Source organism: Beta vulgaris, chromosome 6 (assembly GCF_026745355.1).
Source record: "Beta vulgaris subsp. vulgaris cultivar EL10 chromosome 6, EL10.2, whole genome shotgun sequence".
NCBI lineage: Eukaryota > Viridiplantae > Streptophyta > Magnoliopsida > Caryophyllales > Amaranthaceae > Beta > Beta vulgaris.
The window spans coordinates 39,614,302-39,640,769 of NC_079207.1; the positions used below are offsets into that span (position 1 = coordinate 39,614,302).

The window sequence follows — 26,468 nt, forward strand, 5'->3', positions numbered from 1 at the left end:
ATCCAAGAATTTCGAGAAAAATTTTCGAAAACAAAATTTTAGAAAAAAATAATATTCGGACTATATAAAAAAAATAAAATTTCGGTCTCCCTAAAAATTTTCAGTTCCTCTAAAAAAATTTATACACTCCTATAAGTTTTCGAAAATGAATAAGTCGGAGCAATTCTAAAGTTTTCTTCAAATAACTAGTAAGCTAGTTAGTTAATTTGGCGCCTATAAGTTTTGAAAATAACCTAAAGCTCCCATATACCACTTTGTAACACCCCGATAATTCTCTATTTTCATAAATACCTTTATAATATAAAACTTAGCGAATTAGCAAAGCATTATCGCCCGTGTGATAACATATCGGCTTATTCAGAATTTTGCAGCGGAAAACAATTAACTAAAATTTGACCTTTTATTATAAATAAATAAACCAGTATTTAGAAATCAACAATCTAAATGAGTCTTTTCAAACCAACTTAATAAATTATGTTCCTAGTAATGCAGAAAATTCAATATACTAGTTTACACATTCTCTCCATTCCAGATTCCCAATGATGCGCATCTGCGAACCTGTAATGTCAATGCTTTAAAGAATCTGCTCACCAAAATAGGTCATCACAGGATCAATAAGGCAAAGCCATGATCACACACACAAACAAAGCACGTAATCAGCAAAGCTGAGTACTACATACTATAACAGAAGCATTCCTAATCATGATACTAAATAATAATGTGCAGGGATAAATAATAATATAATCATATAACATTCTGCGGATAACTTTTACTGAACCAAACTCTAAACCTCTTTTTATTATTCAAATGGAATAGTTATTGGATCGAGCTGGCCTACCAACAATGCCTTTATTAAGAAGACGAAATACGGGAGCTACCACGTATTCCAGAATGACCTGCGATATCGAGGAACCTTTGAAATAAAAGAGGAATGAGGATCAATCCATCTCCTAGAAAAAGTCATGGCACGCTCACCATAACCCCAACTCCCAATGTCCAACTCTAGACGTGCACAAGTCTAAAGTCTACAACTATTCTCGTCACATTTTACGTTAATTACCAATTATTACTTGTTATGACACACACATACAAGAAACACAGAAATAATCAAAAAATCACAAATGAACTTCTTTTATCTTAGGATTTAATAAGTGATCACAACTTACGACCCAAGATTATTTTTCCTTTAATTCAATCCATCTTATTTGTTGAACCAAGCCAACAATCCAACTTACCTTTACACAGGCATAATTTCAACTTACCAAATAAGGCCCATAGTCCTCATAAAGTAATGAAAATAATATATAAGGGAACATATGAATAACATGATTCAGTCCTTATAACAAATATTAATTCATCATGCAAATTAATAAATAAATTCCCTTCCACATGCTTGCATCAATTATTCTAGAAGTTCATTACTCATATATGAATAAACATGAAAATCTTTACTCATAATAAATCTCAAAATCTCATGCTTGCATACAGGCATAAAACATGTAACAACCAATAATACCATAAATCATATATGAACACAACAAGTTCATATACATGATACTAAAATTCTTTCTCCTTAAATCAGGATACTCATCACATAGCACACAGGTATATACGTACCTTGTGTAAACTAGTCGACAGGCCACTTTTAACTCCTTAAAAGTGTCCTACAGAATATTTACCGCCTAGAAATCAATATAACCAAAATCAATACCCTTACGTACAAAATACACCAACTTTAAAATATTTAAAATCCCCTTTAAATATATTCAAAAGCTGGTTTTAATATTAAAACTCCAATTAGTTTTTATTCCTAGTATATTACTACCATACTAGTAATTAAAAATCTTAAAACTCCATAAATAAAATCCTTTCTGAAATTCCAGGAACTTTAAAAATCATAAAACCTTCTTTAAACACATATAAACATGTTTAAAATCATAATCTAAATCAACCTCATAGTATCTAATATGCTACTATGGTTTTCTAGTAATTAAAACCCTAAAAATCCATGCTTTAATGATTAAAAATACAATCTAACAATAATAAACAAATCTGAATTTTTATTCTTATAATATAAAATATATATGAATCAAGATTACCTATTAAAATAGTAAATTAAAACCAATAATCATGATTAACATTAAAAGAAAGCATAAAAACATACTCTTTAATGGAAACTTGAGGAAGAAGAAAAGAAAAAGGGAGAAAAAGACTGAAATACCGAAAACGCGAGTGAAATACGGCAGCAGAATTGCAAAACTTGCAGAGGCCATAACTGATAGAATAATAATTTGAATCGAGTGATTTTTGAGCCTAAGTTCAATAACCTTTCGAGATCTACAATTTCTGAGAAGGAAGTTTTTGGCTAAAAACAAACGAAACTATGTTAAATCCGGCCAATCAGATTCGGGTGAGAGAAAAAAAGAGTGAAGAAAGGGAAAGAAAACCGTGAGGAGAGAGAGAAGAATGGATTGGCCGAAATCTTTGAGATAGAGAGGAGAGAGAAAATATTCTTTGTGTGGGGTAAAATAATTGGATATTAGGATATTTATAAAGAGGTTTCCTTTTTGGCTTAAGAAAAAGAAATTGAGCTTAATTAAAATTGATGATGAATAGGATAAGCAAATTAGAACTTTTATCATTAATATGACTCCTTTTCCTTATCCATTTAGGATTTTAGGTTCCTCAAGTCCATTAGACTTCTTTTCCAATATAAATTAGTATTTAAAACTTTTATCAAAACATGCTTAATTAAAATATTTTCCTCCTTTCTTAAATCCATAAAATAATTTCATTTGACTTTTAAAATAGTTAACCTTTTGAAATAGTCAAATTATTTTAAAATTAGATTATGTTTAAATATAAATATATAAATACCAAAATATATTTATAAAATCCTTTAAAATTATAGGGGATTACATAGTCTCTTCTATCATTTCTAAACCTAAGTTCAATGACTCGTTCACATCGCTCCAACATATAAGACTGCTACATTTCCGTCCATATAACGCCTTATAAGGTGCCATTCCTATGCTCGAGTGATAACTGTTATTGTACGAGAACTCAATGTACATCAAATCATTATCTTAATATCCTTCGAAATCCATCAAACATGCTCTCAACATATCCTCCACGGTCTGAATGGTTCTCTCCGTTTGACCATCTGTTGCTGGATGGAAGGTTGTGCTGAATTTCAATAGTGTACCCATGGCTGCCTAAAGTTGTTTCCAAAACTTAGATAAGAATCTTGGGTCCCTATCTGAAACGATATCCTTTGGAACACCATGTAGCCTAACTAACTCTTTAATGTAAGCATCCACTAATTGTTTTCACGACCAAGTATCCTTCATTGCCACGAATTTTGCCGTTTTATTCAAAAGGTCCACTATTACCCATATTGCATTCTTTCCCGACCTCGTATTTGGTAACCCCATTATGAAATCCATAGCGATAGATTCCCATTTCCATCCTGGCACACGGTTGCAATTTTTTTCTAGGCTTCATATGTTATATTTTCACCTTCAGGCAGGTTACACATTTTGCCACAAAGTCAGCTACTTCTTGCTTCATCCTAGGCTACTAAAAATGTTTCCTCAAATCCTTATAAAGCTTATCTCCTCCTGGATGTATATATGGAATATGGCGAACTGTGGGCTTCCCTTAGAATTCTCGTCTTGAGTTCCTCGTCATGTGGCACACACAATCTCAATTCATACTTTGCAACGCCATAAATTATCGTCGATCTCGAACTCCGGTGCTTGACCACATTCTTTCATCTCTTGTAACTTGCTTAACCACTTATCTGCAGCTTGTTTCTCCCGAATGTCCTCAAATATGTCTGGTCCAATAGTAAGAGCATTCAATTGAGCTTTTACATAACCAGGTTCAACTATTTCCAAACTCATTCTCTTGATCTCTTCACACAGTTGATTTGCCAAAATCAACACGTTTAGGGAATGAGCAATCTTCCTACTCAACGCGTCAGCTACTTTATTCGCTTTTCCTTCTTGATACACTATCTTCAAATCGTAGTCGTTTATAAGCTCGAGCCCACGTCTCTGTCTCATGTTCAACTCCTTTTGCGTATACAAATACTTCAAACTCTTGTGATCTGTGTAGACTTTACACTGCACTTAATACAAGTAATGTCTCTAGATTTTTAGCGCAAACACGATCACTCCTAACTCCAAGTCATGAGTAGGGTGATTTTGCTCATGTGGTTTGAGTTGTCTCGATGCGTAGGCCACTATTTTACCATGTTGCATCAAAAGCTTTCTTTGAGGTATCACTATAAACTTCAAATCCTTCTACTCCAGAGGGTAATGTCAATACCGGGGCAGTTGCAAGTCTTTTCTTCAACTCTTGAAATGCTTCCTTATACTTATCATCCCAATGAAATTTTATTATTTTCTTCATCAGGTTGGTGAGAGGTTGGGCCGTGCTCGAAAAATCCTTCACAAATCTCCGGTAATATCTAGCTACACCCAAAAAACTCCTTACTTCAGTAACGTTCTTAGGTTGGGGCCAATCAGCCACTGCTTGAATCTTCGATGGATCTACTGAAACGCCTTCTTTTGATATCACAGGACCCAAAAATGATACTTTTTCCAATAAAAATTCACATTTCGAGAACTTGGCGTACAATTGCTTTTCTGGAGTTATGAACCTACATGATCATCTTATGTCCTTGGGTGTGCAGATAGAAAGTAAACTAATTTATGGGAGTTTAATCAAGTTTAAATTAAATTAAGGTATTAAGAATAAGTTGAGTGTAATGAAGACTCGGCAAGAAAGGGTTAAGTGAATTAGTTCTTAATAGGAGAAGTTATGAAATATTAATCATATGGTTGAGGTTATTATGTGTATTACTCAAGAAAAGTTTTTATTGATGACATGTCTGTTGAACCCTAGTTTTGATGATGACAAAGAAACAAAGATGAAAACTAAGTAGTGAACTAATGAGTTATTTAAGTGTATGGTGTTTAAGGTATCAATGAAAGGAACTGGGAGAATACGAAGTCAAGGAAGAAGTCAAGAGAGGATTTCAAAGGCTAAGTAAAGAAGTTTCTAAGTTGATACAGGAGCAAGCATTGGATCAAGAAGAATAGAAGCTAGGCGTTTTATTTTCTAGTTCCAATGTAAAGGAACAAAGAAGAATGGTAAGGAACAGTGGCAGTTTATTTGAGAATTCCTTTGTAAGGAACAAACTAAGTGGCATTAAACGAATATGTTAAAAGGAACTTAGTTAATAAAAGGAACTAGACTTAGGCGTGCAACAATATAACGATTAAAATAATATTTGAGTAAGTCATGCCTAAATTATAGGAAATTAGTTATATCTAATTTCAAATGATAAAATCAGTTTTAAAAAGAAAATCTGTTTAAGAAAAGGATTTTATTTTTCAGAAAAATTAAGAAAATAAATATCCGGTTTTTAGAAAGAATTTTTTTAAAAGATATTATTTTCTTAAAGATTAAAAATTCAGTTTTAAAGATAAAAAGTGTTTTTAGAAAACTGATTTTCGGATAAAGCTCAAGGAACTCCTATTACTTAGGAGTAATGGCTAAAATATATCCACGTTCATTTATAGTTCATGGGATCATGGGACATAATGTGAAACGTGTTCCTTAGGGGAAGGAACATCATGGGTTAATGGACTAAACATGTACTCTAGTTTTAATCCCACGTTCTTCATGATTAACACTATAAATATAGAAGTCTAGATAAGCTCTAAAGTGTGTCTGACTAAGTAATTAAGTGAGTTTAACTAATTAAGTGTCAGTGCCTTCATTCTCTCATAATAGCCATTTGTTCTTTGCCTTCTTACTCTGATTCCACTAAGCTTATTTCGATCAATTGTATTTTGGTTTTTGGGGTAAGGGAACTTTGAGTGAAGTTCTGTAAGAGAGAGGCTTTGAGTGAAGCTTGTATGTGTGAGAAAACTTCGAGTGAAGTTGAGAGGAACTGCTGTTAAGGGAACAGTGGCTCAGGAACTTGAGTTTAGGAACTCAAGGTGTGGCTCGAGTTAGAATTAGGTTGTAACAAAGTTGTTTGGCCTAATTAGTGAAAGTGTTGAGTTTAAAATCCCTAGTGGTCGAGGTTGTTTCTTCTTGTTGGGCCCAAGAAGTTTTTCCTCGTAAAAATCCCTTGTGTTCCTCTAGCTTGTTTATTCGTTTAAGTTTTAATTTCCGCAAAAAGTTACGTTTATTTCTACACCTACAATTCACCCCCCCTCTTGTAGTGTTCCTAGGGAAATAACAATGTCCAACAATTAGTTCAAATGATTTGCAAGAATAAAATTTAGTATCGAATATTTTTTAGAGTTAGTTAACAAAAGCTTAACATATGTTGAATATATAACGTTAACTTCGCTATTTAATCCAACAAATGCAGTTTTGTGGTTCGTTATAAGACAATTGATAGGTTAATGAATGATATATATAACTTACTTAATTAATAAGATTGTTAGCCACTTCCAAATAAGAATATTTTGACGGAATGATAGGCTAAAGTCGTATCACCTAATCAAAAGTAATCCTAAATTCCTCTAACAAATAGTAGTGAGGGAAGTAGGGTCGAATCCACAGGGGAAAAACAGTGTTATTTTCCTAATTGTCAATCAAATCTAGATTATAGAAAACGAGTGTTGTTGGTTATTACGCTAAACTGAACAATAACAAAATCAAGAATATCAATAATAAAAAGCCTAGGGTACGGGTTCACCAATGAACAATAATTCCAGGATGAAACACAACAATCAATCATTCATAATGCAGTCAAACATGTTGGTTTGTTCTCTCAAATCGAAATCAACCATAGAGTGATATTAACAAGCTCTCGCAATTTATTAATACCAAAACTCTCTATTGAAACTAACCTTAAAATCAAGTTTATATAGCTCTCGGCGCATAACTTAATCTCTATTCTACATGGGAAGAAAGGGGGTGACACCAAAATATAAAAATTCCTATTTTGCCCTCACTAAGATTAGGGGAAAAAAATTAAGAAAGGGGAAAATCCAATTATTATAGTTACAACTGCACCATAAAATTCAAAAACACTTGAAACCAAATCAAAACTACAGGGTAGTTTCTTGCTTCATCTTCTTTCTTTTCCCACCCTTCTATTATCGAATTCTCATCTTCTTTCTCTTCCCTCTCTTCTATTATCAAATTCTTACTTAAATAGCCTTCAAAATAAAAGAAAACAAACATAACACATCATAATTCTACGAAAAAAACACAACCCCTTAAACTATTCAAGTTTAACATTTAATTTTGGACACAATGAGAAGTGAGTACCATTATCAATCAAGTGGAGCAACAACAAATTCAATCAGAAAAACGAGAAAAGGTAGTTCTTACTAATATTGCAATGCAAATAATTTAACATTATGTGACAGTTGCATTGAACGAACTGGTAAATTTTTTACTTACACCCTACAACTTGCACTAAATTATTTGATAATTTGCAAACTTCAAGTCTCAAACTTTTCTCATAAATTTCTAAATATAACTAATTCTGCCACATTAAGTCTCAAACATTTCTCATAAGTTTCTAAATATAACTAATTCTGCCCCCATCAAGTCATCCACAAACTTTCAAGAATCATGACCATTAAATTTCTTGAAAATCATTCTCAAAACAAATATTCGAAAAAAAGAAGCAATTCCAAATATTTGAGAACCAAAATCCACTAAAATCAATTCAATAATTTTCTCAAAACAGTCAATCATCAATTGTTAATACCAACAGTTTATAATTTTAAACCCAACGCACGAATTGTGTCGACAGTTTTATAATTCTACACAGATATTTGACCCAAATTTGAGAAACTGAATTGATTTTGACCTACATAATTTTGAGAATACAAAGATAATTTTTCCTCAAAATCAAATTAGAAAATTAACTACCCGAAATCATTTTACAAAAAAACTTACTTTGCAGATTTTCTTCAGAAAAATGGTGTCGTCATTTTCTCAATCCTCTTCATTTTCTCAATAGACTCTTGAATTTGTTCTTCTTTTTCCTTTTATTTAAGTTCGTCATTTGTGAATTTTTAGAGATTCCGAATTTAGAGGGATGAGAAATGGGTATTTTGTTGGGTGGAGAGAGACAGAGAGTTGTGTTGTTCGACTGTTTGGAGCAGAAGGGAGAGAGTGGATTTTGGTGGAAGCGAGGAGATAGAGGCAAAGGATTAGAGAGATAATGGGGATGCTAAGGAGAGAGAGAGAGAGAAAGTATTAAAGGTTGAAGCTAAATTATACGAGTATCCAAAAATAAGAGTTCTTTTGAATTAGAGGAAGTGATGTACCCTTTTTTTAAGCATTTCGTAAAAATGAATGAATTTTTTTGATATGAGACATATGGATCGGAGATTACAAAGAATCACAACACCTTCATTATGTTGATTACTGTGATATTTTTTTAATGCTATGATTACTATGATGTATGGATCATGAAAGATTAAATAAATTATGTAAATTTATATATATGGCATACTAATTTAAATAGAATATATTATGCAAATATTTTGTTTGTGATATATCTAGATTATTTAATTTAAATAAATTTTCTGCAAAGTATAACATAAGTGTTAATCTTTACAAAATATCTTCACAATATAATCTTTGCGATTTGTCATTAGTACCTAGATGAGTGCATTCTAATTATACAACTCTTAATATGTAGCCCTTTGATTGTGGAATCTTCGTTATTTTGCCTTATAACATAAATTTCTCTTTTAACATTTGGTTTAAATTATAAATGAGTCAATTTTAGTTTTGTAATAATAGTGCGATAATAATATTTTAATTATTTTATTTATCATGGCCTTTGAGTCTAGATCAAGGCCGGTAACAACGGACTATATAACATAAATACGGTTATAAAATAAACTTACTTTCCTATTACTATAAAAATATACTAGCTTTATATGCACACCATGCTTGCAAAAGAAAATAGAAAGTACAGTTGCGTAATAATATTATGTACTAAAAATATTGATATCTTATGTTATTAACATATTGTTACTTAAAGAACTTTGTAAATATATTTCTTACAAATTTTATTAGATATAAATATGTCACTAAATTAGCTGTGAAAACGATTTCACACACATAGCGTGCATATTGAAACTAGCCTTAATATCGAGTTTATACCTCTCGGCGCATAACTTAATATTCCAATACTATAACAATCAAATCTGGCCAAATTAGATTTAAAATGTAGCCAAATTAGATTGAATAGAGATAATACATCCAATAGGAATCAACAAACATTATCAAATATAAATACTTTATAAACATCCGTTCATACACTAGTAGAATAAATGCTTATTGTTGCTGTCATTAAGTGGCGTATTGCCGCAGTTTTGGCCTCGCAGCAATTAAGGGGGCAGCAATAGGTAATTAATATATTGCTGCGGTTTCTGGGCAAAAATGCAGCAATATGTTTATTTTTCAATATTAAAAATACAAGTCTATTGCTACGATTTCTTCCCAAAATCGCAGCAATAGATGCATGGCAGGTAAAAAAAAAAAAAATTTTTATGTCTCTAGGCATAAATTTTTTATAGTTATAATGCAATATAAACATAATTACAACCATCTATGTTACAAATCTAAGAAAATCAAACAAAAATTAAAAAACTGAAATAAAAAGACAAAGAAACAAATTAAAACTAAAACCTAACAAACTAAAAAATTAAGAAACTGAAATGTAAGTTGAAAATAAAATACAAAAATTAAAAAATAAAAAACAGAAATCCTAACATTAAATTGATTCTTAACAAACAATAATAAAAAAAAATTAAAAAAAAAACTAAAATATCACCATCCTAGTCTAATTTAACTACAAAACAGAAATAAAATAAAAATACAAGACTAGATCTAGATGGCCGGCAACCATCCCGCGCGTCGTCGGCCAAGTATCCGAATTCCCTCACAGCGATCACGCGTCGTCTGCCCGCAACCATCCGAAGCTCCTCGCAGCGATCGCACGTCGTCCGACAACCATCCTTCTCCTCTTTATTGCGCGTCATCGCGACACGTCAGATCTATTTGCTAAGCGATGCCGGCGTGGTTGAGATGAGGTGTGCGTGGTTGCGTGACGCCGGTGTGATTGAGAGGGTGAGATGAGGCGTACGTGTTTCGTGAGGCCGTCGTGGTTGAGAGGAGAGGGTGAGAGGGTGACGCCGACGTGGTTAAGAGGAGAGGGTGAGAAGGTGACGCCGGCGTGGGTGAGAGGGTGACGCCGGCGTGGTTGAGAGGAGAGGATGAGAGAAGATGAGGGGAGGAGAGGAAGAGAGGAGGAGAAAGAATGAGATGAGGATGAGGATGAGGGAGAGGGAGGTGTGCAGAGGAAGAGAGGAGAGAGAGTGAGATGAGGGAGAGGAGAGTGAGGCGTGTAAATTAAAGGAAGAGGATTGAAACCCTAAATGACCTTTTTAAATATTAATTTCAAAAGCCTATAGCTCCGGTTTTTAGTAGGAACCGCAGCAATAGATCTAAATATTTTTTTAATATTATTTTATTATATTGTTGCGGTTTTTGTCAGAAACCACAGCAATATTTCCGGTCAAATGGTCAAAAAGTTTTAAATAATTTCCGTTGAAACCATATTATTGCGGTTTTTGGCGGAAATCGCGGCAATATGGTTATTTTATATTTTTTTCTTTTTTTTTACGTGATATATTGATGTGTATGGGTAAAACCGCAGCAATAAACATTTATTCTACTAGTGATAATTGATCATGGATCCCCTAAATCCTAGAAATAAACTACTCAATCATATTTGAAACAAACAAGCTCATGGTGAAATAAGTCAACATGATGAATAAACAATCAAGAACTAAGCAAGAATAATAAGGAAAGAGAAAGAATACCAATTGTAGAAACAATCTTGAGAAATCCACACTTCTATTGAAAGTTCAATGAATAAAAATGAGAAAAAGCAATAATAGGGTTTTTATGTAAATAAAAAGTACTTAGAAACTAAAAGTCGAAACTCTAATAATAAAATGTAGTCTTTTAATTCTGAAAAGATAAGTATTTATATATCCATCAAAAAGTGGCGCAACACGCGCTCGAAAAGTGCCTTAAAAGCTCCCGCCCGACTAACTCGGGCGGATTTCGCCTGACCGGGCGGTCATCAGGCGTTCAGTTTCTTCGTCGCGCCCGTTCCAGCTACTTCTTTTCACTTGTTTTCGTCTCGCCCGACCAACCTGGGCGGATTTCGCCCGGTCGGGGCCGCAAGTAAAATTCTCTGGTTCTTTTAAGTCTCTGAATTAGGTTAAGTCAAGTCACCCGACTAACCCGGACGGTTGTCGCCCGGTCGGGCCGTCATCAGCTTTTGACGTCCGAACTACGATCTTCAGAATATCATAACTTCTGCATTATTTGTCGGAATTCATCAAATGACCACTCCTTGGAAGGCTCTTGAACCATAGAATCCAACTCATGCAGAGTGATCATGCTCCAAAAAAATACGTCGTCTCTTGTAGTGGTATAAAAGAATAGGAAATGCACCAAAACATGCTAATTCCTACAATAATCAATCTGAGAGTACAAACACGCTACAAGGAACACATTAGTACCAAAAATGGCTCCGAAGAGCGCAATTAAGACCAATAATTCATGAGGGACGGGGGTAAAAACTCTATAAAAAATAGACATATCACGGAACACCTTCTTTCTCAGAGAGAACATGTTGATGTAATAATCTGAATTATAAGTCATTGGGTTCTAAAGTTATTCAAAGGTTACTAACTTTTGATTATTATTCTTAATATGAAGAATAGGGTCAATAGTTATAGCGAGTTATAAGCTCAAGAATTCATTAAGGCATCTTAGTTAAATGTTAGTCATCAAGAAGGTTGATAGTAAGTATGACTTATGTTGCAATGGATCTCGGGATATGAAATGTTATTATGATGTATGCTCATGTGTAACACCCCAGAATTTCAAAGCGGAAAAGAACGAAATAATAATAGTATTAAAAGGACGATGGCGGAAACATCGTCTTCTGGGAACGTCACTACTACAAGAAATGCGTTTAATTAACTAAGGGATAAGCCAACATAAGTAAATAGTATAAATAAATTGAATTAATTAGAGTAATAATAAAAAGAGAAAACTAACTCTTCAACTAACTAAAAGTCTAGGCCTAAAACATCTAGCTTTTTAATGCTCACAACTCAACCCGAGCCCAAAACCAAAGAAGGTTCCCGTCAACATAACATGCGGAATATACAACAAACATCCACAATCAGTGGGGAGTAACTAGCAGTTCTCCCAGAACAAAAGAAATCAAAGCATGATTCAGACATAGATTAATAAGAAAGGAAATAATAAAGTCAAGTCAATTATAATATACATCCACTTCCATGTAACTCACAAATAACGCAAATGAATAATAAATAGCAAGTGAGTTGGATAAAAATAAAAAAAATCATTTCAAGAGTACTTTTATAAAAAAAAAAGTATATGTAAAACAAGTTATTGAGTCAGAAACCGAACGCTAGTGAATCGCAATTCACTTCCTAAGGTTTGTCAGATCGCAATCTCCAGGTCAGTCTATGGGCTTACGTTCCCCACTGCCTGTGTCTAAGAATGGCCAAACTCCCGATGCAGGGTAGAACACGCAGACCTCCTTGACCTCTCGGACGACAACAATTAACCCAGGTGTACCCCTAGTTCGCAAACCAGGTGGTTGGCGTGTTCTTCACCGGGGACTACATCTATCCCACCGGATATTCTTATCTCAAAATAAAATCACAAATATCATCAAAGTATCATTCATCTAAAAAATATTCGTCAAAAGGGATGCCACCCGGCCTAATACCCATAATTCATCAAAAGATATTTCTTCAAAATTTCTTCAAAGTAGTCACTTACAAACTTAGAACAAATGTTCCAACAATAAATACTTTGAACATCACTAACAGTTCAAACAGAAATGCATCATAACAAATAAGATCACCAATTAACTCCAAGGCTTTTTAAATAAATAAAACGTACACAACTAATCATTTTTACATAAATCAAACATAAACATAATGATACACAATAATACTCATAGCAACTTACTAAACACCAGAATCCAAGAACATGAAAGATCACAAATTATTTCTGATTAACAAGCTCTTAATTAATTAAAAATAATATCCTCAATTTCACAACAAAAACTCAATAATAATTATTAAAATAATAAATACGATTAGTAAAATAACACGAAAATTATCATACGAGCCTAATGGCTCTACTGACGTGGTACAATTTTTATTTTAATTTTAGGACTCTAAAAGTATTTTTAAACGTTAATTTACAGATTACTCAATAAAGCCAATATAATAATTAAAGATAAAAATAAACCCCAAAAAATTACCAAAAATTTACATAACATATGCATAAACTCACGACAATACATAACATACAATGAAATGAATTTTTCGGCCTCCAGAAATAGTTTTTACGATTTATATACTGTTAGAAACGAAAATTGAAAAACATATAAATCAATTAAATAAACTGGTAAACAGTAGGAACAAAATTATTCTATGGCATGAAATACATACAACACATATAACATGACCCAAGAAAAATAATTCCAGAAATTTTAACATTCGTTCAATAATTATTATGCAAATAAGCCAAAAACAGACAAAATAACAATTAAATCAAATAAATTCTAAAAATCAGTCGAAAATTATTTTTCTATATACAATATTCATACAGCATGCATCAAGTATACGCTTGTAAAATTTCATCAATAATTTCATTCGAAAAATATTTTAAATAGTTCCTAGCGTAATAATCTAATACCGAACAATCCCCTAATCACTATTGTTCTAAGTTAGTAACTACTAGTTACCTAGAACATCGGGAGGAGAGCTGAGTCTAAAGAGATAGTTAAGAGTTACGCATACAATTCAATTCCTCTTCTAACCCCAAAGCACAACGAACGATAAATTGTAGCAACAAGTCACTAGGCGTTTTCTTCTTGAACATTGAAAAATCTCATTTCATGTTGTTCTGGTCCGACCATGATTTACGGCGATTAAAAAATCGTATGCACAATCTCTCCGGTCAAAGTGAAGATAAAGATGTTATAAACATGCTTTCCAAATTTGAGGACAATCCAACGGTTAGATCTCTGGTTACGGTTATTTTCGTGAAGGTGTGACAGGAAAAATCGGGTTGAACATTTCTCTTATTTTTCACTTCTCTTCCTCTTCTCTCTTTTCATTGAAAATGAAGAGGCTTAATGAAGAAAAATGTTGAATTTCTCTGATTAAAAATCAGAATTTATTGCCAAGGAAAAATGAAGGGTTTAGGACAATGTTAATGAGGGATGAAATGAGCGGTTACAAGAGATCCAAACTTTAGCTTAATAAGCACCAAAACTCTTCATCCTCCACTCTATAGTTGCTGATTTTCGGCCAGCATGACACGCCACATGCGATGCAACATTTCATCACTCAAGTCGGTCCAACAACGTTACAAAAAAGCTACACTACACGACAAAAATGCATCCTAAACGCGCAAATAAATAACGAAACTAATATAACTTTCAAAATAAATAACTAAGAACTTAAAATAAATATATATAAATATATCACAACATATGAATATATATACACATTTTTACAACACGTTCCAAAATAATTTAAATAATAAATTATTTATTTTTACAAAAAAAATCATTTTAATGTAAAGAAACACCAAAAATAAAGGGTGAACATTACGGGGTGTTACATCATGAGATTCTGATTATCCAAAGCATGCACGTGGTTCCCGAAATGATGCGAATGTATGATGTTGATGATCATGATGATGATTATGATGACATTTCTGCTATATATTATGGAAAGTACTTAAAAAGTTTAGATATGTTCCATTTCCAATTATACAAAAGTGTACGATGTTTATGTTAGGTTATTTTTTGTGTACGAGTTATGAAATGTTTGTCTATGTGAATGATATTTATTAAACAATTTGATGATATGAAGTATGACAACATTGATGTTACGAATATGATAATGATATTATGATATGATGATGATTACGCTTCATTATTTCGATTACGATTATAAGATGTAACTATGATACGTTAAAGAAACGAAACACGATAGAGTTAAGTGAGAGAGTATTATGTTATGTCGGGTCGTGCACGTACCTTCTAGCGGCAACGCCACCTTCTGATGGGCTGACAACGTCCTCGGTAACACCCGCACTATGACATTGTATGGCACCTTTTGATGGGAGATAACTTCCTCAGTGGCTATGCCTTCTGTTACTATTAGCATTATATACCACCTTATGATGGTGGATGAATATCCTCGGTGGCTTTTACCTTCTGTTATGATCAATTACAGTATATGCCACCTTCTAATGGGGGACTTATGTCCTCGGTGTCTTCGCCTTACGTTATACTCACCAGCAACCAGTGAAAGAATTTTGAGAATGACATAAATGAAAGATGATAATGATCAATGATAAATTGTATGATTTAAACTATATAATTTATGAATTTCTGATAATATGAAAGTATGTCTAATGTTTTGATATGAAAGAATAAAAATGATTGAATGTATGCATCGATCTGAATGTTGCTATGTTGTTGTAATGTGGTTATGAACGATGTAAACGTCTTAATTACGTGAGAGTCGTAGATACCAAAGCATGCGTTAAGGATGTTTAATGGGTAAGTACTCAACGTTATGCTGATGTGTTTGTCCATGTTTTTTCACTACTGTGACCGGTCACTTGGTGGGTGGCAGTGTTGCAATAGTTTCAAGTTGAAGTTGTGCAGCATCTCTTCCAAGATAGAAGCAGCTAAGAGTTGGATCTAATGCACTTATCTATATGTTTCAAGGCGAGGCCATTCTACTCTATAATAGATAATAATTAATGTTTTTGTTTTTGTTTCTGGATGACTGACATTGCTCCCAAATCTCTTTTGTTGCGCGAAAGCGATGAGTTTTGGATTTGGACATGTTTTTATATTGAAATTGTAACACGCTTTTAGATATTTTCTCATTTTCGGTTGTCCGATTTACAAAGGAAACTTTGCCGAAATTTTTAGAAAATATTAATTAATATTAGAGTGTTTCTGTAAAGAGTGGAGAATCAAAGTAATGTCACTATATAAGATGTTGATTGTCGCCTTGTATTTTCCACAAGTGAAAAGCACCGCGGTAACCCGCCGACTAAGTTAGGTATTCCGCTGCTACTCTTGATTAGTTAACTTAATAATGATGTATGAAAATCAGGGCATTACAGAGTGCTCAAAGCCAAGGTTAGTTTTAGGTATGCTATCATCTTCATATCGTGTCATAAAGGTTTTGAATAGGTTTAATGGATTGGCTAACAATTTAGGCATAAATGAATTAAGTCGTTTGAGCGTCTACGCTTTTGTGTGTGCAATGTGAATATGTTTACTGAAGATGTGGTACCTTCGATTCTATGTGTTAGTTACCTCTTAATGAGTACGTGGTATCATGCATTGACTTTATTTGTTTACGATAGCCATTTACTCAAAGTATATATTTTTACAAAACTTATATGAGTTAGTAATCAAAAGGTTTTTAAACGAGATCTCACCAAATGAATTTAGCTTGTTATCCCTCGATTATTATTGCAAGTTTCGAGGATGAAACTTTTTATAAGGATAGTAGGATGTAATAACCCGATTCTTAAGAGCATTTTATTTAGCGTTAATTATAATTAATAAATTAGTTATGTTTTGTAAATTATGAATTTTTAATTGTGATTTTTTTAACGCGTCGACTAAGATAGGTTTTTCGATGATAATCTTGATTAGTTGACTTAATAATTGTGTATGAAAATCGAGATGTTACATATGGTATTTATATGTAGGCTTTCCTTTTGGGCTTAGAAAAAGGCAATTGGGTTTAAATAGAGTTTTATGATGAATAAAATTGATGATTTAGAACTCCTAACATCACTAGAAATCCTTTTCCTAATTCACTTAGAATTTGGGATCCTTAAGCCCATTTAAACTTCTTTTCCAAATCCAATTAGTATTTCAAACATTTTTCAAATCATGCCTTTAAAAAAATATTTTAACTTCCTTAAATCCTTAAAATAATTATTTTGACTTTCAAAATAGTCAACCTTCTTTAAATAAACTAATCATTACAAACTAAATTATGTTTAAATATAACTATATAAATACTAAAATTTATTTATAAAATCCATAAATTTACGGGGGATTACAGCTGATTTGTTAGATTATTATGTTGTCATTTATCCCTGCTTATATTTATTAGTATCATGTTAGAAATATTTATTATTAATATAGTACCCAACTAATTTGTTGATTACGTGGTTTGTTTGTATGTGTTGATCATGGATTTGCCTTATTGACCCTGTGATGACCCATTCTTGGTGAGGAGATTCTTTAGTGCATTGACATCTACAGGTGTGTAGATGTTGCATCATGGGAATTTGGGAATGGAGAGTTTGTGTAACAAATTGATCTATTGATTGTTTCATATTAGATACATTTAAATTTAAGTTTGGTTTGAAGTTAAAGTTAACAATGTTGTTTGGTTTTAAAGTTATTATGATTATATTTCAATTCTTAAGTTTAGTTATATGTTTTCCGCTGCAAAATTCTGTATAAGCCGATACGTTATCACATGGGCGATAATGCTTTGATGATTCTGTAAGTTTTATATTTGAAAATTATTTTTGGAAAAGAGAGAATTATCTACACAGACGTAGGATAGAACATGAAGATGTCTCCAAAATGTGTGAATTAAGTTAGAAACAATGGAACATTTATTCAAGGATTGCGAGTCTAAAAGAGTATGGGCCTTCTCAAATCTGGGACTGAGAGTGGAAATGCAACAACATATTCCATTACGATCCTGGGTAGCAAATAATATTTGCTACTTGAATGCGCAAAGGCAAGGCCCTTTCAAAGGTCATATAGCTAATTGTCATACTATGGGAAATATGGCATCAACACAATGATATAAGCTTCAAGAGAAGAGAGTGCAAGCTATGGTGGATTCTTCATCAACGGAATCATAGTATGAATAGATGAAGCGAAGGGAGGTGCCAAGGAAAAGACTCGGAAGGGAATACTAACAAAAGCCACGGACGCTTGGATACACTGAAGCAACGTGTCTGGCAATGTGGAGACGATAACAGGGCACGATATGCATTCAGGTAGATGGAGCGTGGAAAAAGGGAAAAATGGAAACACAACATGTCCACATTGAAGCCGCAAGAGGATGGTTAATTAGAGATAAGGGGACCACAATAACGGGAGGGGAAAAAGTTCTTGTGAATTCACCTGCGCAATCGAAGGTATGTGCAATTTTGGAAGGAATAAAATAAGCATGCAAACAAGGACCAAACATCCTCATTATCACGGATTCAAACTTATCTATCTCCTGGCTGGAAAAATCTCGCATAGCACCGAAGAATGTTTGAGGGATACTTGAAGATGTTAAATTTTGGGCAACTCTATGTTCACAATAAGTGAAGATAAGATAGGTGAATGAAGCACACATGATAGCAGTAGCCAGTAGGTTAAAGGAGGGGAGGGGTTAATAGCAGATAAAATTTAGTGATATATGTAAATGTTTTCAACTTTTACTCAATGTAAAATTAAAATAAAAAAAGCTTTATCTCTTGGTTTAATTTGTAGCTAATTGGGTAGGAAAAGTGGGTCGTTGGTTCCACTTTCCTACATTTACTTCCTAGTTTTTTGTTTGTTTTTGGGCCAACTTGTGTAGGAATGTTTTGTTGCACAATTAATTGGTTGACCTTGCAAACAAGTCAATACATACCCAATAGTTAGATACTGAGCATTATGGGAGTATTAGTCCCTTGAGCTTACCGGTTTTAATTAGTTAAAACCTTGCTAACGTACTTTGTTGTAATCTAAATTAATTAAACTATAACGCCGAATAAATTCAGGCGATAAGTATTAAATAGAATAAAAGACGCAATAATTAATCTATTAATTAGAGCTGAACATTCCCACTTATATCACAAACTTCTAGAAAGATTCTCTATAACACACATGGAGATAAACTAGGCTGGATAATTAAAGGGAAAACACGAAGATGAATACCTCCATGAGTTCCGGCTAAAACTAGAGATGAACAAACTTGTCACTTAGTACATGCTCTAAGTCTAGGAACTAAACTATAAACCCAGAAGGAGGTTGGCTAATCTAGGTTAAAGCTATGCTACAAAGGAAGTAAATTGCATGTTGTTGTGTGCTGTGTTTTGTCTTTCAATTGATCTTTCTTCTTGTATTTATACTTCATCACTATGCATAACTTCCTTGCCTCTTTGGAAGGAAATGATTTGAATCATTTATGATTCAAATCTTAACTGCTTTCTTCTGGCGCTAGAGTGACCATGTCTTAATACCCACGTAATTTGTCTGCTCCATGATCAGATTGATAGTTACCCGCGTCTTTGTCCGCGTCTTTGTCCACGTCTTTATGTTGTTTGGCTTCCATCTCCCGGTCATTCTTGACTTCTATAGACTTCCTTTTATGGGTTCTGGTCATTAACATTCGTTGACTCTTTATTATGGGCCTCTTAATATGATTAGGCTTTCATATCAACATAAACACTAAACCTTTTGGGACTTAATACAATGTATCGTAATAAATGTTAGCCACCATATAAAAATGGTAGTAACAAAATGGAACATGCAATGACATTTGAAGGTGCAACACTCGAAAGGAAGCAAAGAGCAAGAATGAACCAAGGATAAACCTGGTATCGATTTCAAAAGCATCAAGAGAAGCAAAGGACTTAAAAGGATAAAGAAGAGAAGCTCCAGGTGAAGAAGTGAAGAACAAAGCCTTCTCGAGGGCTCAGATTATATCACACCCAGGTAATTTGTGTTGAACAAATATTAGAGTTTTCTAGTAGTTAGCTTACCCGCCTTAGTATTTGTCAACACGAGCGCTCAAGTCGGGTGACTCGTCCAAGCGGCCTTTCTCCGGAAGAACCCTTTACACCTTATCTAAAATTGTACAGGACCTCTATGTAATTACAATTAGCTTTTGTAAGTAGTATGTAAGGAAATGTTTTGTCATTATAAGATATGAAATTTGCAAGGGTATATAATGCGAAAACTGTTTAATAATTAAAAAAGTAAAATCATACAAAAAGAAGATCAAAATTTTTGTGATTATGTAATCCTTTGTCGCGTATATATTAAAGATGCAATAGAAATTTAAATAGAAACATAAACTAACGCTATATATTACTTTCTTTGTATGGCTTATCTTGGTGAGACATGCGAAACACATGAAATGAAATATACACAAGTAAACACGTCGATCCAAGATAATCTCAACTCTGGTGATAGTCTACACTTATAAATAATTAACATTGTTGATGATTAAACTTATACGTTGGCAAATATGAACCAAAATATTACATCCTTTAAAAAGCGAAGGAATTAAATCAAAATCCTCACTGCCCCCAAAACACATGTAAGCCCTTTAGAACTAATAGTCCTCATTAGCACTCAACAAGATAAGCTATAATAACAAATTCTATATAATGCGTAATTCAAAGCCAAGGGCTTAACGCAGAACAAACTTATGAACCGTGACACAAGATCGACAAGCAAAAATCCATACAAAATCCAAAAACACCGAGCCACATGACACATGCCTCTACGAGAAAACTCAGATTATCGTGGATCATCAAGAACCCCACCAACAGACCAATTATCAATATAAGCAATCAACTTAGGGATAAATGTAACTTCCCAACAACCACATGTAATACTCAAATGTAACCATACAATTACATCTCAGACGAAACCAAGCAAAACCAACAAAGTGCTCCAACAAAATTAAGGCCGAAAACTGAACCTCAATGCAATCTCATGTACCTTGTAGACGAGAAATAGAGGACAAGCAAACCCTCCGCCTTTCACAAAACCAAACCCAAAACTTGTTACTTCCACCATGAGGTAAAACACAACAGAAACAATGAAATAAGGCCTCACCACCAAATGGTGAAGTGGAAAATCACTAACATCGACTAACAGTGAGAAGACAAGAATTGGATGGAAGGGGCGGGGAATAGTGGTAATAGAAAGCATGATTAGTCTGCCTCAAAACCTTCCTGTCACAAATAATACGAATACAGGAAAAAAATTGAAAACATCCACACATATTAATTCAATATACGCAACATGACGACCATAATCGCAAAAACATGAAGAAAATTGAACTTATAAATATACATATCAACTAACTATTTTCTGCTCAAGTGATTCACTTAGATCACAAACTTGTCAGCAAAATATTACCACTATATACCTTCAATCAATCATGTGTAGATTAATCTAAAGCGCATTTCACTCCAACATGATTATGAAAAAGAAAAATCGCTGCTAAAACTGTCCTTTCTAACCAGCCTCTGACCTCTTTTGTATATTAAGCCATCCCACATGGGACACTGCACTCTCGGGGCTATACGCTAGTAGACCAACAGTCAGCTCTAGCAATAACAGGAGAGTTCAGCCTGCTTCTTCCTATAATAGCAATTGAGATAAACAAATCACCATCACTAATAACCTCAATTTCAGATATTTCCTGATTTAGACAAATTGCTATGGTGATTTGTACAGACATTCTGTAAACAGTTCAGTTATGATATCAATTACAACACGATCATATCAAAGATCAAAGTTCACCTACATTTGGGTCAAAATAGAATATAGAACATTGGACAAAATTCTGAAACATCAGAGGAAATAATCCAGCAGAATATTTTACTCTTGCTACATAGCCAAAACAGGTTCATGCTACGCACTAAGCAACACGCTGAAACACACATCTTCTATTGCCTGATAAATCATTTCCTGTGTCGGCGTTTTGCTTCAACTCTCTGTCTTTTCTCATCATCCCAGTCACGTTCATATATTCTGACACATGATCATCAAGGAAAGGCAATTTGACCAGGTTGAGATAGTGTACATCATGAAAAAGTTAAAAGTCATTCAAGTATACAAAGCAACAGCATAATAACCATGCAAGCCATCTTGATAGTTGTCATTGAACTTTTTTTTTTTGGACAATGTTATGAAGTAACAATAATTATTTTCTGAACACAGTAGTTCAAAGTCAGATGTGACTGGCCTTCGCAGCAATTAAACCTATTGGGATAGTGGTACACTCGTAGCTTCAGACCATCTTTTCTTTCCACATCAGGATAGATCAAATGGGAACCCTATGCGAATCAAGAATCTCAGAAAGCGACTTCAGACTTATTGGGTTCTCCCCTTTGCTACGGGCTGATGTTACCAGGTTTTTGGCGAATAATTGTAACAGCGCTTTAACTATAGCTCACAAATTCTAAATTTATATAGGTATAGTTGCGGAAGACTTCAAAGGATTTGAGCACTTAAAAATGAACATATGCTCTCTTAACAGTCTGATATTATGCAAAGGACACAATGGCACAGATGGGAAGAAACTTCTTTCCATTTCCATTTGCTACTAGCGTGAAAGGCTGATCAACCATGAAAGTTATTTGCGACACAGTATCAAATGTCCAATCTACAGATACTGTCAATAGACACATGTCTCAGACTGGCTGTGTAGCGCCATATGATTGGGGTTCCACTCCAGACAGCCATTATAATTTTTACAGATTATACAAAAATAGGATGTGAAGAATATTATATATACATATTTACAGCAGATGAAAGCTGACCAGCCACTCCAAAATTATTCTATTACATTATCATGCTTCAAGCAAAATCACCTAAGCGCGAGTACTTAACACAAAACAAATAAATAAATCAAAGGCACAAGCATGCAGGGAAAAGGAAGCCGAAACAATCCTTCAGTGAGAACCACAGATAGACCCACCAACATGCAAACATAAATGTACAAAATTAAATCACAGAAACAAATCACCCAGGGCAACATACTTGACACAAATCACAAAAAAAAACCAATGTCACATGCATGCAAGGGAATCTAGCAGGAACAATCCTTTAGTGAGCACACATATAGACCCCCAACATGCAAACCTAAGAATGCAAAAAATTTAGGCAAGTGTTCCAAATCACTAGCATCTACATACCACTCGTCATAAACCACTCATAAAAGGATACGGGTCAACATCACGTCGTGCCATCTTGCTTGCTGGTTCTTTCACATGCATCCTCATAACTGGTTCCTCAAAGTATGTTGGACGCTGAATCATTGAGCCTTTCCTATCTCCTCTTTCCCTAGCATCATACGGCTGCGACATGCCAATGGAAATTGGGGGTTGTGGAGCAACAGGGGTATACTCACCAGGTTCCCCACCAGGAATATGTTCCCTTTTAAGTTTCCGTCGCTTTGACGCTGCAGTTGAATCTATTTCCTCTTTCGAAACGCTTGCTCTATCTCTCTCTCGTTCTCTTTCCTTTTCCTTCTCTTTTTCCCGTTCTCTCTCTTCGACCTTCAACAGTGACAATTCAAGAGTACAAAATTCAATAAGACAACAAAGTATAGCAAAAATAAGTTAGCAGCAACAGCTACATTATACTTCACCCGTTTCATATTACATGCAACACTTTCCTATTTGGGAAATGTCATATTAATTACAAACAAGTTGTTTCTGTTAAGTTTTTGTATGCAACATTAACACTATACCCTTATCTGATTACCAATTCCATCTAATTTAAAAACTGATCTACTTATTAATTACCCTTTATCTTACTAATCACTCCCCACCCCCACCTTTCTCTCTCCTCACTCCCTCGTCTCCCACAGTTGAAACCTCCCCACAACCACTCTCTCTTCTCATTTTCCATGAAATTCCCCCACTCTCTCTCTCTCTCTCCTCCACAAAGAAGCCCCGCCACCATTTTCTCTTCTCTACCATGGAAACCACCCCCACCTTCCCACTCTCTCTCTTCACACCCTCCTCCATCCATGGACACCCCTACTGATATGATCCTTGCCTGACCTCTAAGTAAAAATTTTCAATAGTTAAATCTTCGAAAGGTGTGGCCTTTAATTATAATGAGCACGAGTTATGTTCCTATATTGAATAAAACTATGACCCTATAAGGAATGGGAAAAAAAATCAAACCTACTAACCCCAACTAGAATTCTGATCCTACAGGGGATTAAAAAATAAAATATGATAAATTAAAGTCTTCTAAATTGCTTAAAACATGAAGAACCTATCAAAGAACAATAAGAGCATGTAAGCCAACTCTAGACATACTCTACTTAAACTAGGATATGTAGGATCCTAAAAAAAATTTACTCACAACCTGGAACGTAAAGTAACCAAAACGCACTAGATCAACTAATTCAATTATTTTGAATCGCTTTATTGCATTTATATCACCCACCCATTCCCTCTCCTCTGTGTCAGGGAACCACCACATCCCCCCACCTCTCTTCACTTCTCGGTCCCCTGCCGTGGAACCACCACCACCCTACCTCTCTTTCTTTCCTCTTCACGCCCTCGCTAGTTCTTCAACCCTGAGGATCCAAGATCGAAGACGACAGATTTAAGGTTCGATGGCTTCTCTTTCTGGTGCTTGGTTTGAGGACTCTTGAAGGACCCGCTGATTTGGGTGGTTTGAGCAACAATTATTTATTTTCTGGTGATGGTGGTGAACGTCCTTGATTTTATGGTGAAGCCGGTGGCGGTTCTCGATAATCTGTGGCAGTGCATAGTTTTCAGGGGATCTTAAGGATAGAGATGGGTAATTAACTTGGCTATGTAATGGGACCATGTACGCCTCTCACTTTCTCTCTCCTTTTTCTTGGAGATTCTATGATCCCAATGGTTGCAAGTAATATGAAACAGAGGAACTATATAGATACAGCCATAAACTACTGGGAAAAGTCCCCAGAATTTCAAGACCCACAGCATGGAAAAGGTCTTTGTTTCTTCTTTGCATTTGTTATTTGGGTACAACTCTTTTGGTTCCTGAAGGAAAACTGTTGAACAAGGTTTGGTGGTCTGAAATTATCTAGATCTGTAGATATATCACCATCAAGCTTGTAACAGAAACAATGTTCTTGATGACAATTTTAGATGATCAATATACTAAAAATTATGAGAAGGTTCTTGTGGTACTCCCTCCGTCTCATATTAATAGATGTCGATTTATTTGACTTCTCTATTGTACTGTTGGTAATTGGTAGAATGTTCTTTTTTGTAATAGTTAGTGAATTGTGGGGTGATATTTCTTTATTATTGTTGGGTTTCCCATAACCAAAGAGAAATAATATTAAATTGGTGGGACTATGCCATTTTAGAAAGTGTATCAATTAATGTGAGAAGGACGACAGGAAGTGCACCGATCAATAAGGGTGAAAGGAAGAATTTTTTATGATTTTCTTCTAAAGGAGGTTAATGCTTTTGCTTTCATCTTAAAGTGTGAGCTTTCGCATAATAACTTGTTTTTGGTGTGTGTGTGGGTGGGGTGGGGTTGAAATAAGCAATGGACAGTCATTTACCATTAAGATGGTAACATTAATATTCAATACCCCTTTTTCAATCCCTTCATAATCAAAACCCATCACCAGCTTCCTGAATCTCTCCACCCAACTCCCTTAGGGCTAGAGTACTTAGATAGTGTTTTCCTTTTTTCTTAGTGATTGGAGAGTAAGGCCATTTTGACTAAACGTCAACTTCCCTCAATCAAAGGGAGACCGTTTTCAACACTAGTTGTTAGGTTAAGCAGTCATTTTTTACAATACCATTATATAGCATGGCTGGGGCTAAGGTAACCAACTAGGAGAGCCAAGTTTTGTGTGGCATTATTGCACTGAATACTTTTATATGCGATGTTAGTAAACATGTACATCTACCACCCTTGGTTCCTTCTGAACTAGCCATCATCATTCTTAATTTTAATCATCATTATCTTTTTGCTTTGTCAACTCATGGCCATAGCACCCACTCCCTCCTTTATCTTCTCTCCTCTAGTACCATCATTCAATTTTACTGCACGCCAATTCATTTTTCATTGCATTCCTGCCACTAATATTTGGAGGTCCAGCCACATTCCAATTTGACCAACTAAGCTCAAAATCTGGAACCTTTGTGACCAAACTTGACCACTAACCAGTAGAATTTTAACCGCCTCCACTAACCTCTGACCTGAATTTGCAGGCCATGGTGATGAGGAGAAAGATGATGGCAATGTAGATTTTCGAATCTGTAATCTTCTAGATTTTGATATTAACAAGTTGATCTAGGATTAAATTATATTTCTGATAGTATATGAGGAATTAAGAAGCAGCAAATAAGGCAGAGGTGATGGGCTTTCACAGAGCATGTGTTGCGGCTGCGAAGCAAGAGGAGAAGAGGTCACACTTTTGTGAAGGTGATGCGATGGATGGTGATTCTGGGACTGACAGAGGGTATATAAGCATGGCTAGGGGACACAAAGGTGATTTTCAGTTAGTGAACAGCGTGGG

The 26,468-nt window shown here is 34.4% G+C and overlaps 1 protein-coding gene across 2 annotated transcripts in view; it reads right to left on the reverse strand.

The window, feature by feature from the left end:
* Positions 1 to 21,655: 21,655 nt before the first annotated feature.
* LOC104896859 (THO complex subunit 2) overlaps positions 21,656 to 26,468 on the reverse strand; it is a 43,153-nt gene continuing 38,340 nt past the window's right edge. For both annotated transcript variants that reach the window (XM_010683648.4, XM_010683647.4), the window contains 2 exons: positions 23,147 to 23,478; positions 21,656 to 21,949 (listed from right to left, as the gene is read on the reverse strand). In XM_010683648.4, coding sequence (XP_010681950.2) covers positions 21,880 to 21,949; positions 23,147 to 23,478 — 402 coding nt within the window. In that variant the 3' untranslated portion in view covers positions 21,656 to 21,879. The remainder of the gene's footprint in view (positions 21,950 to 23,146; positions 23,479 to 26,468) is intronic.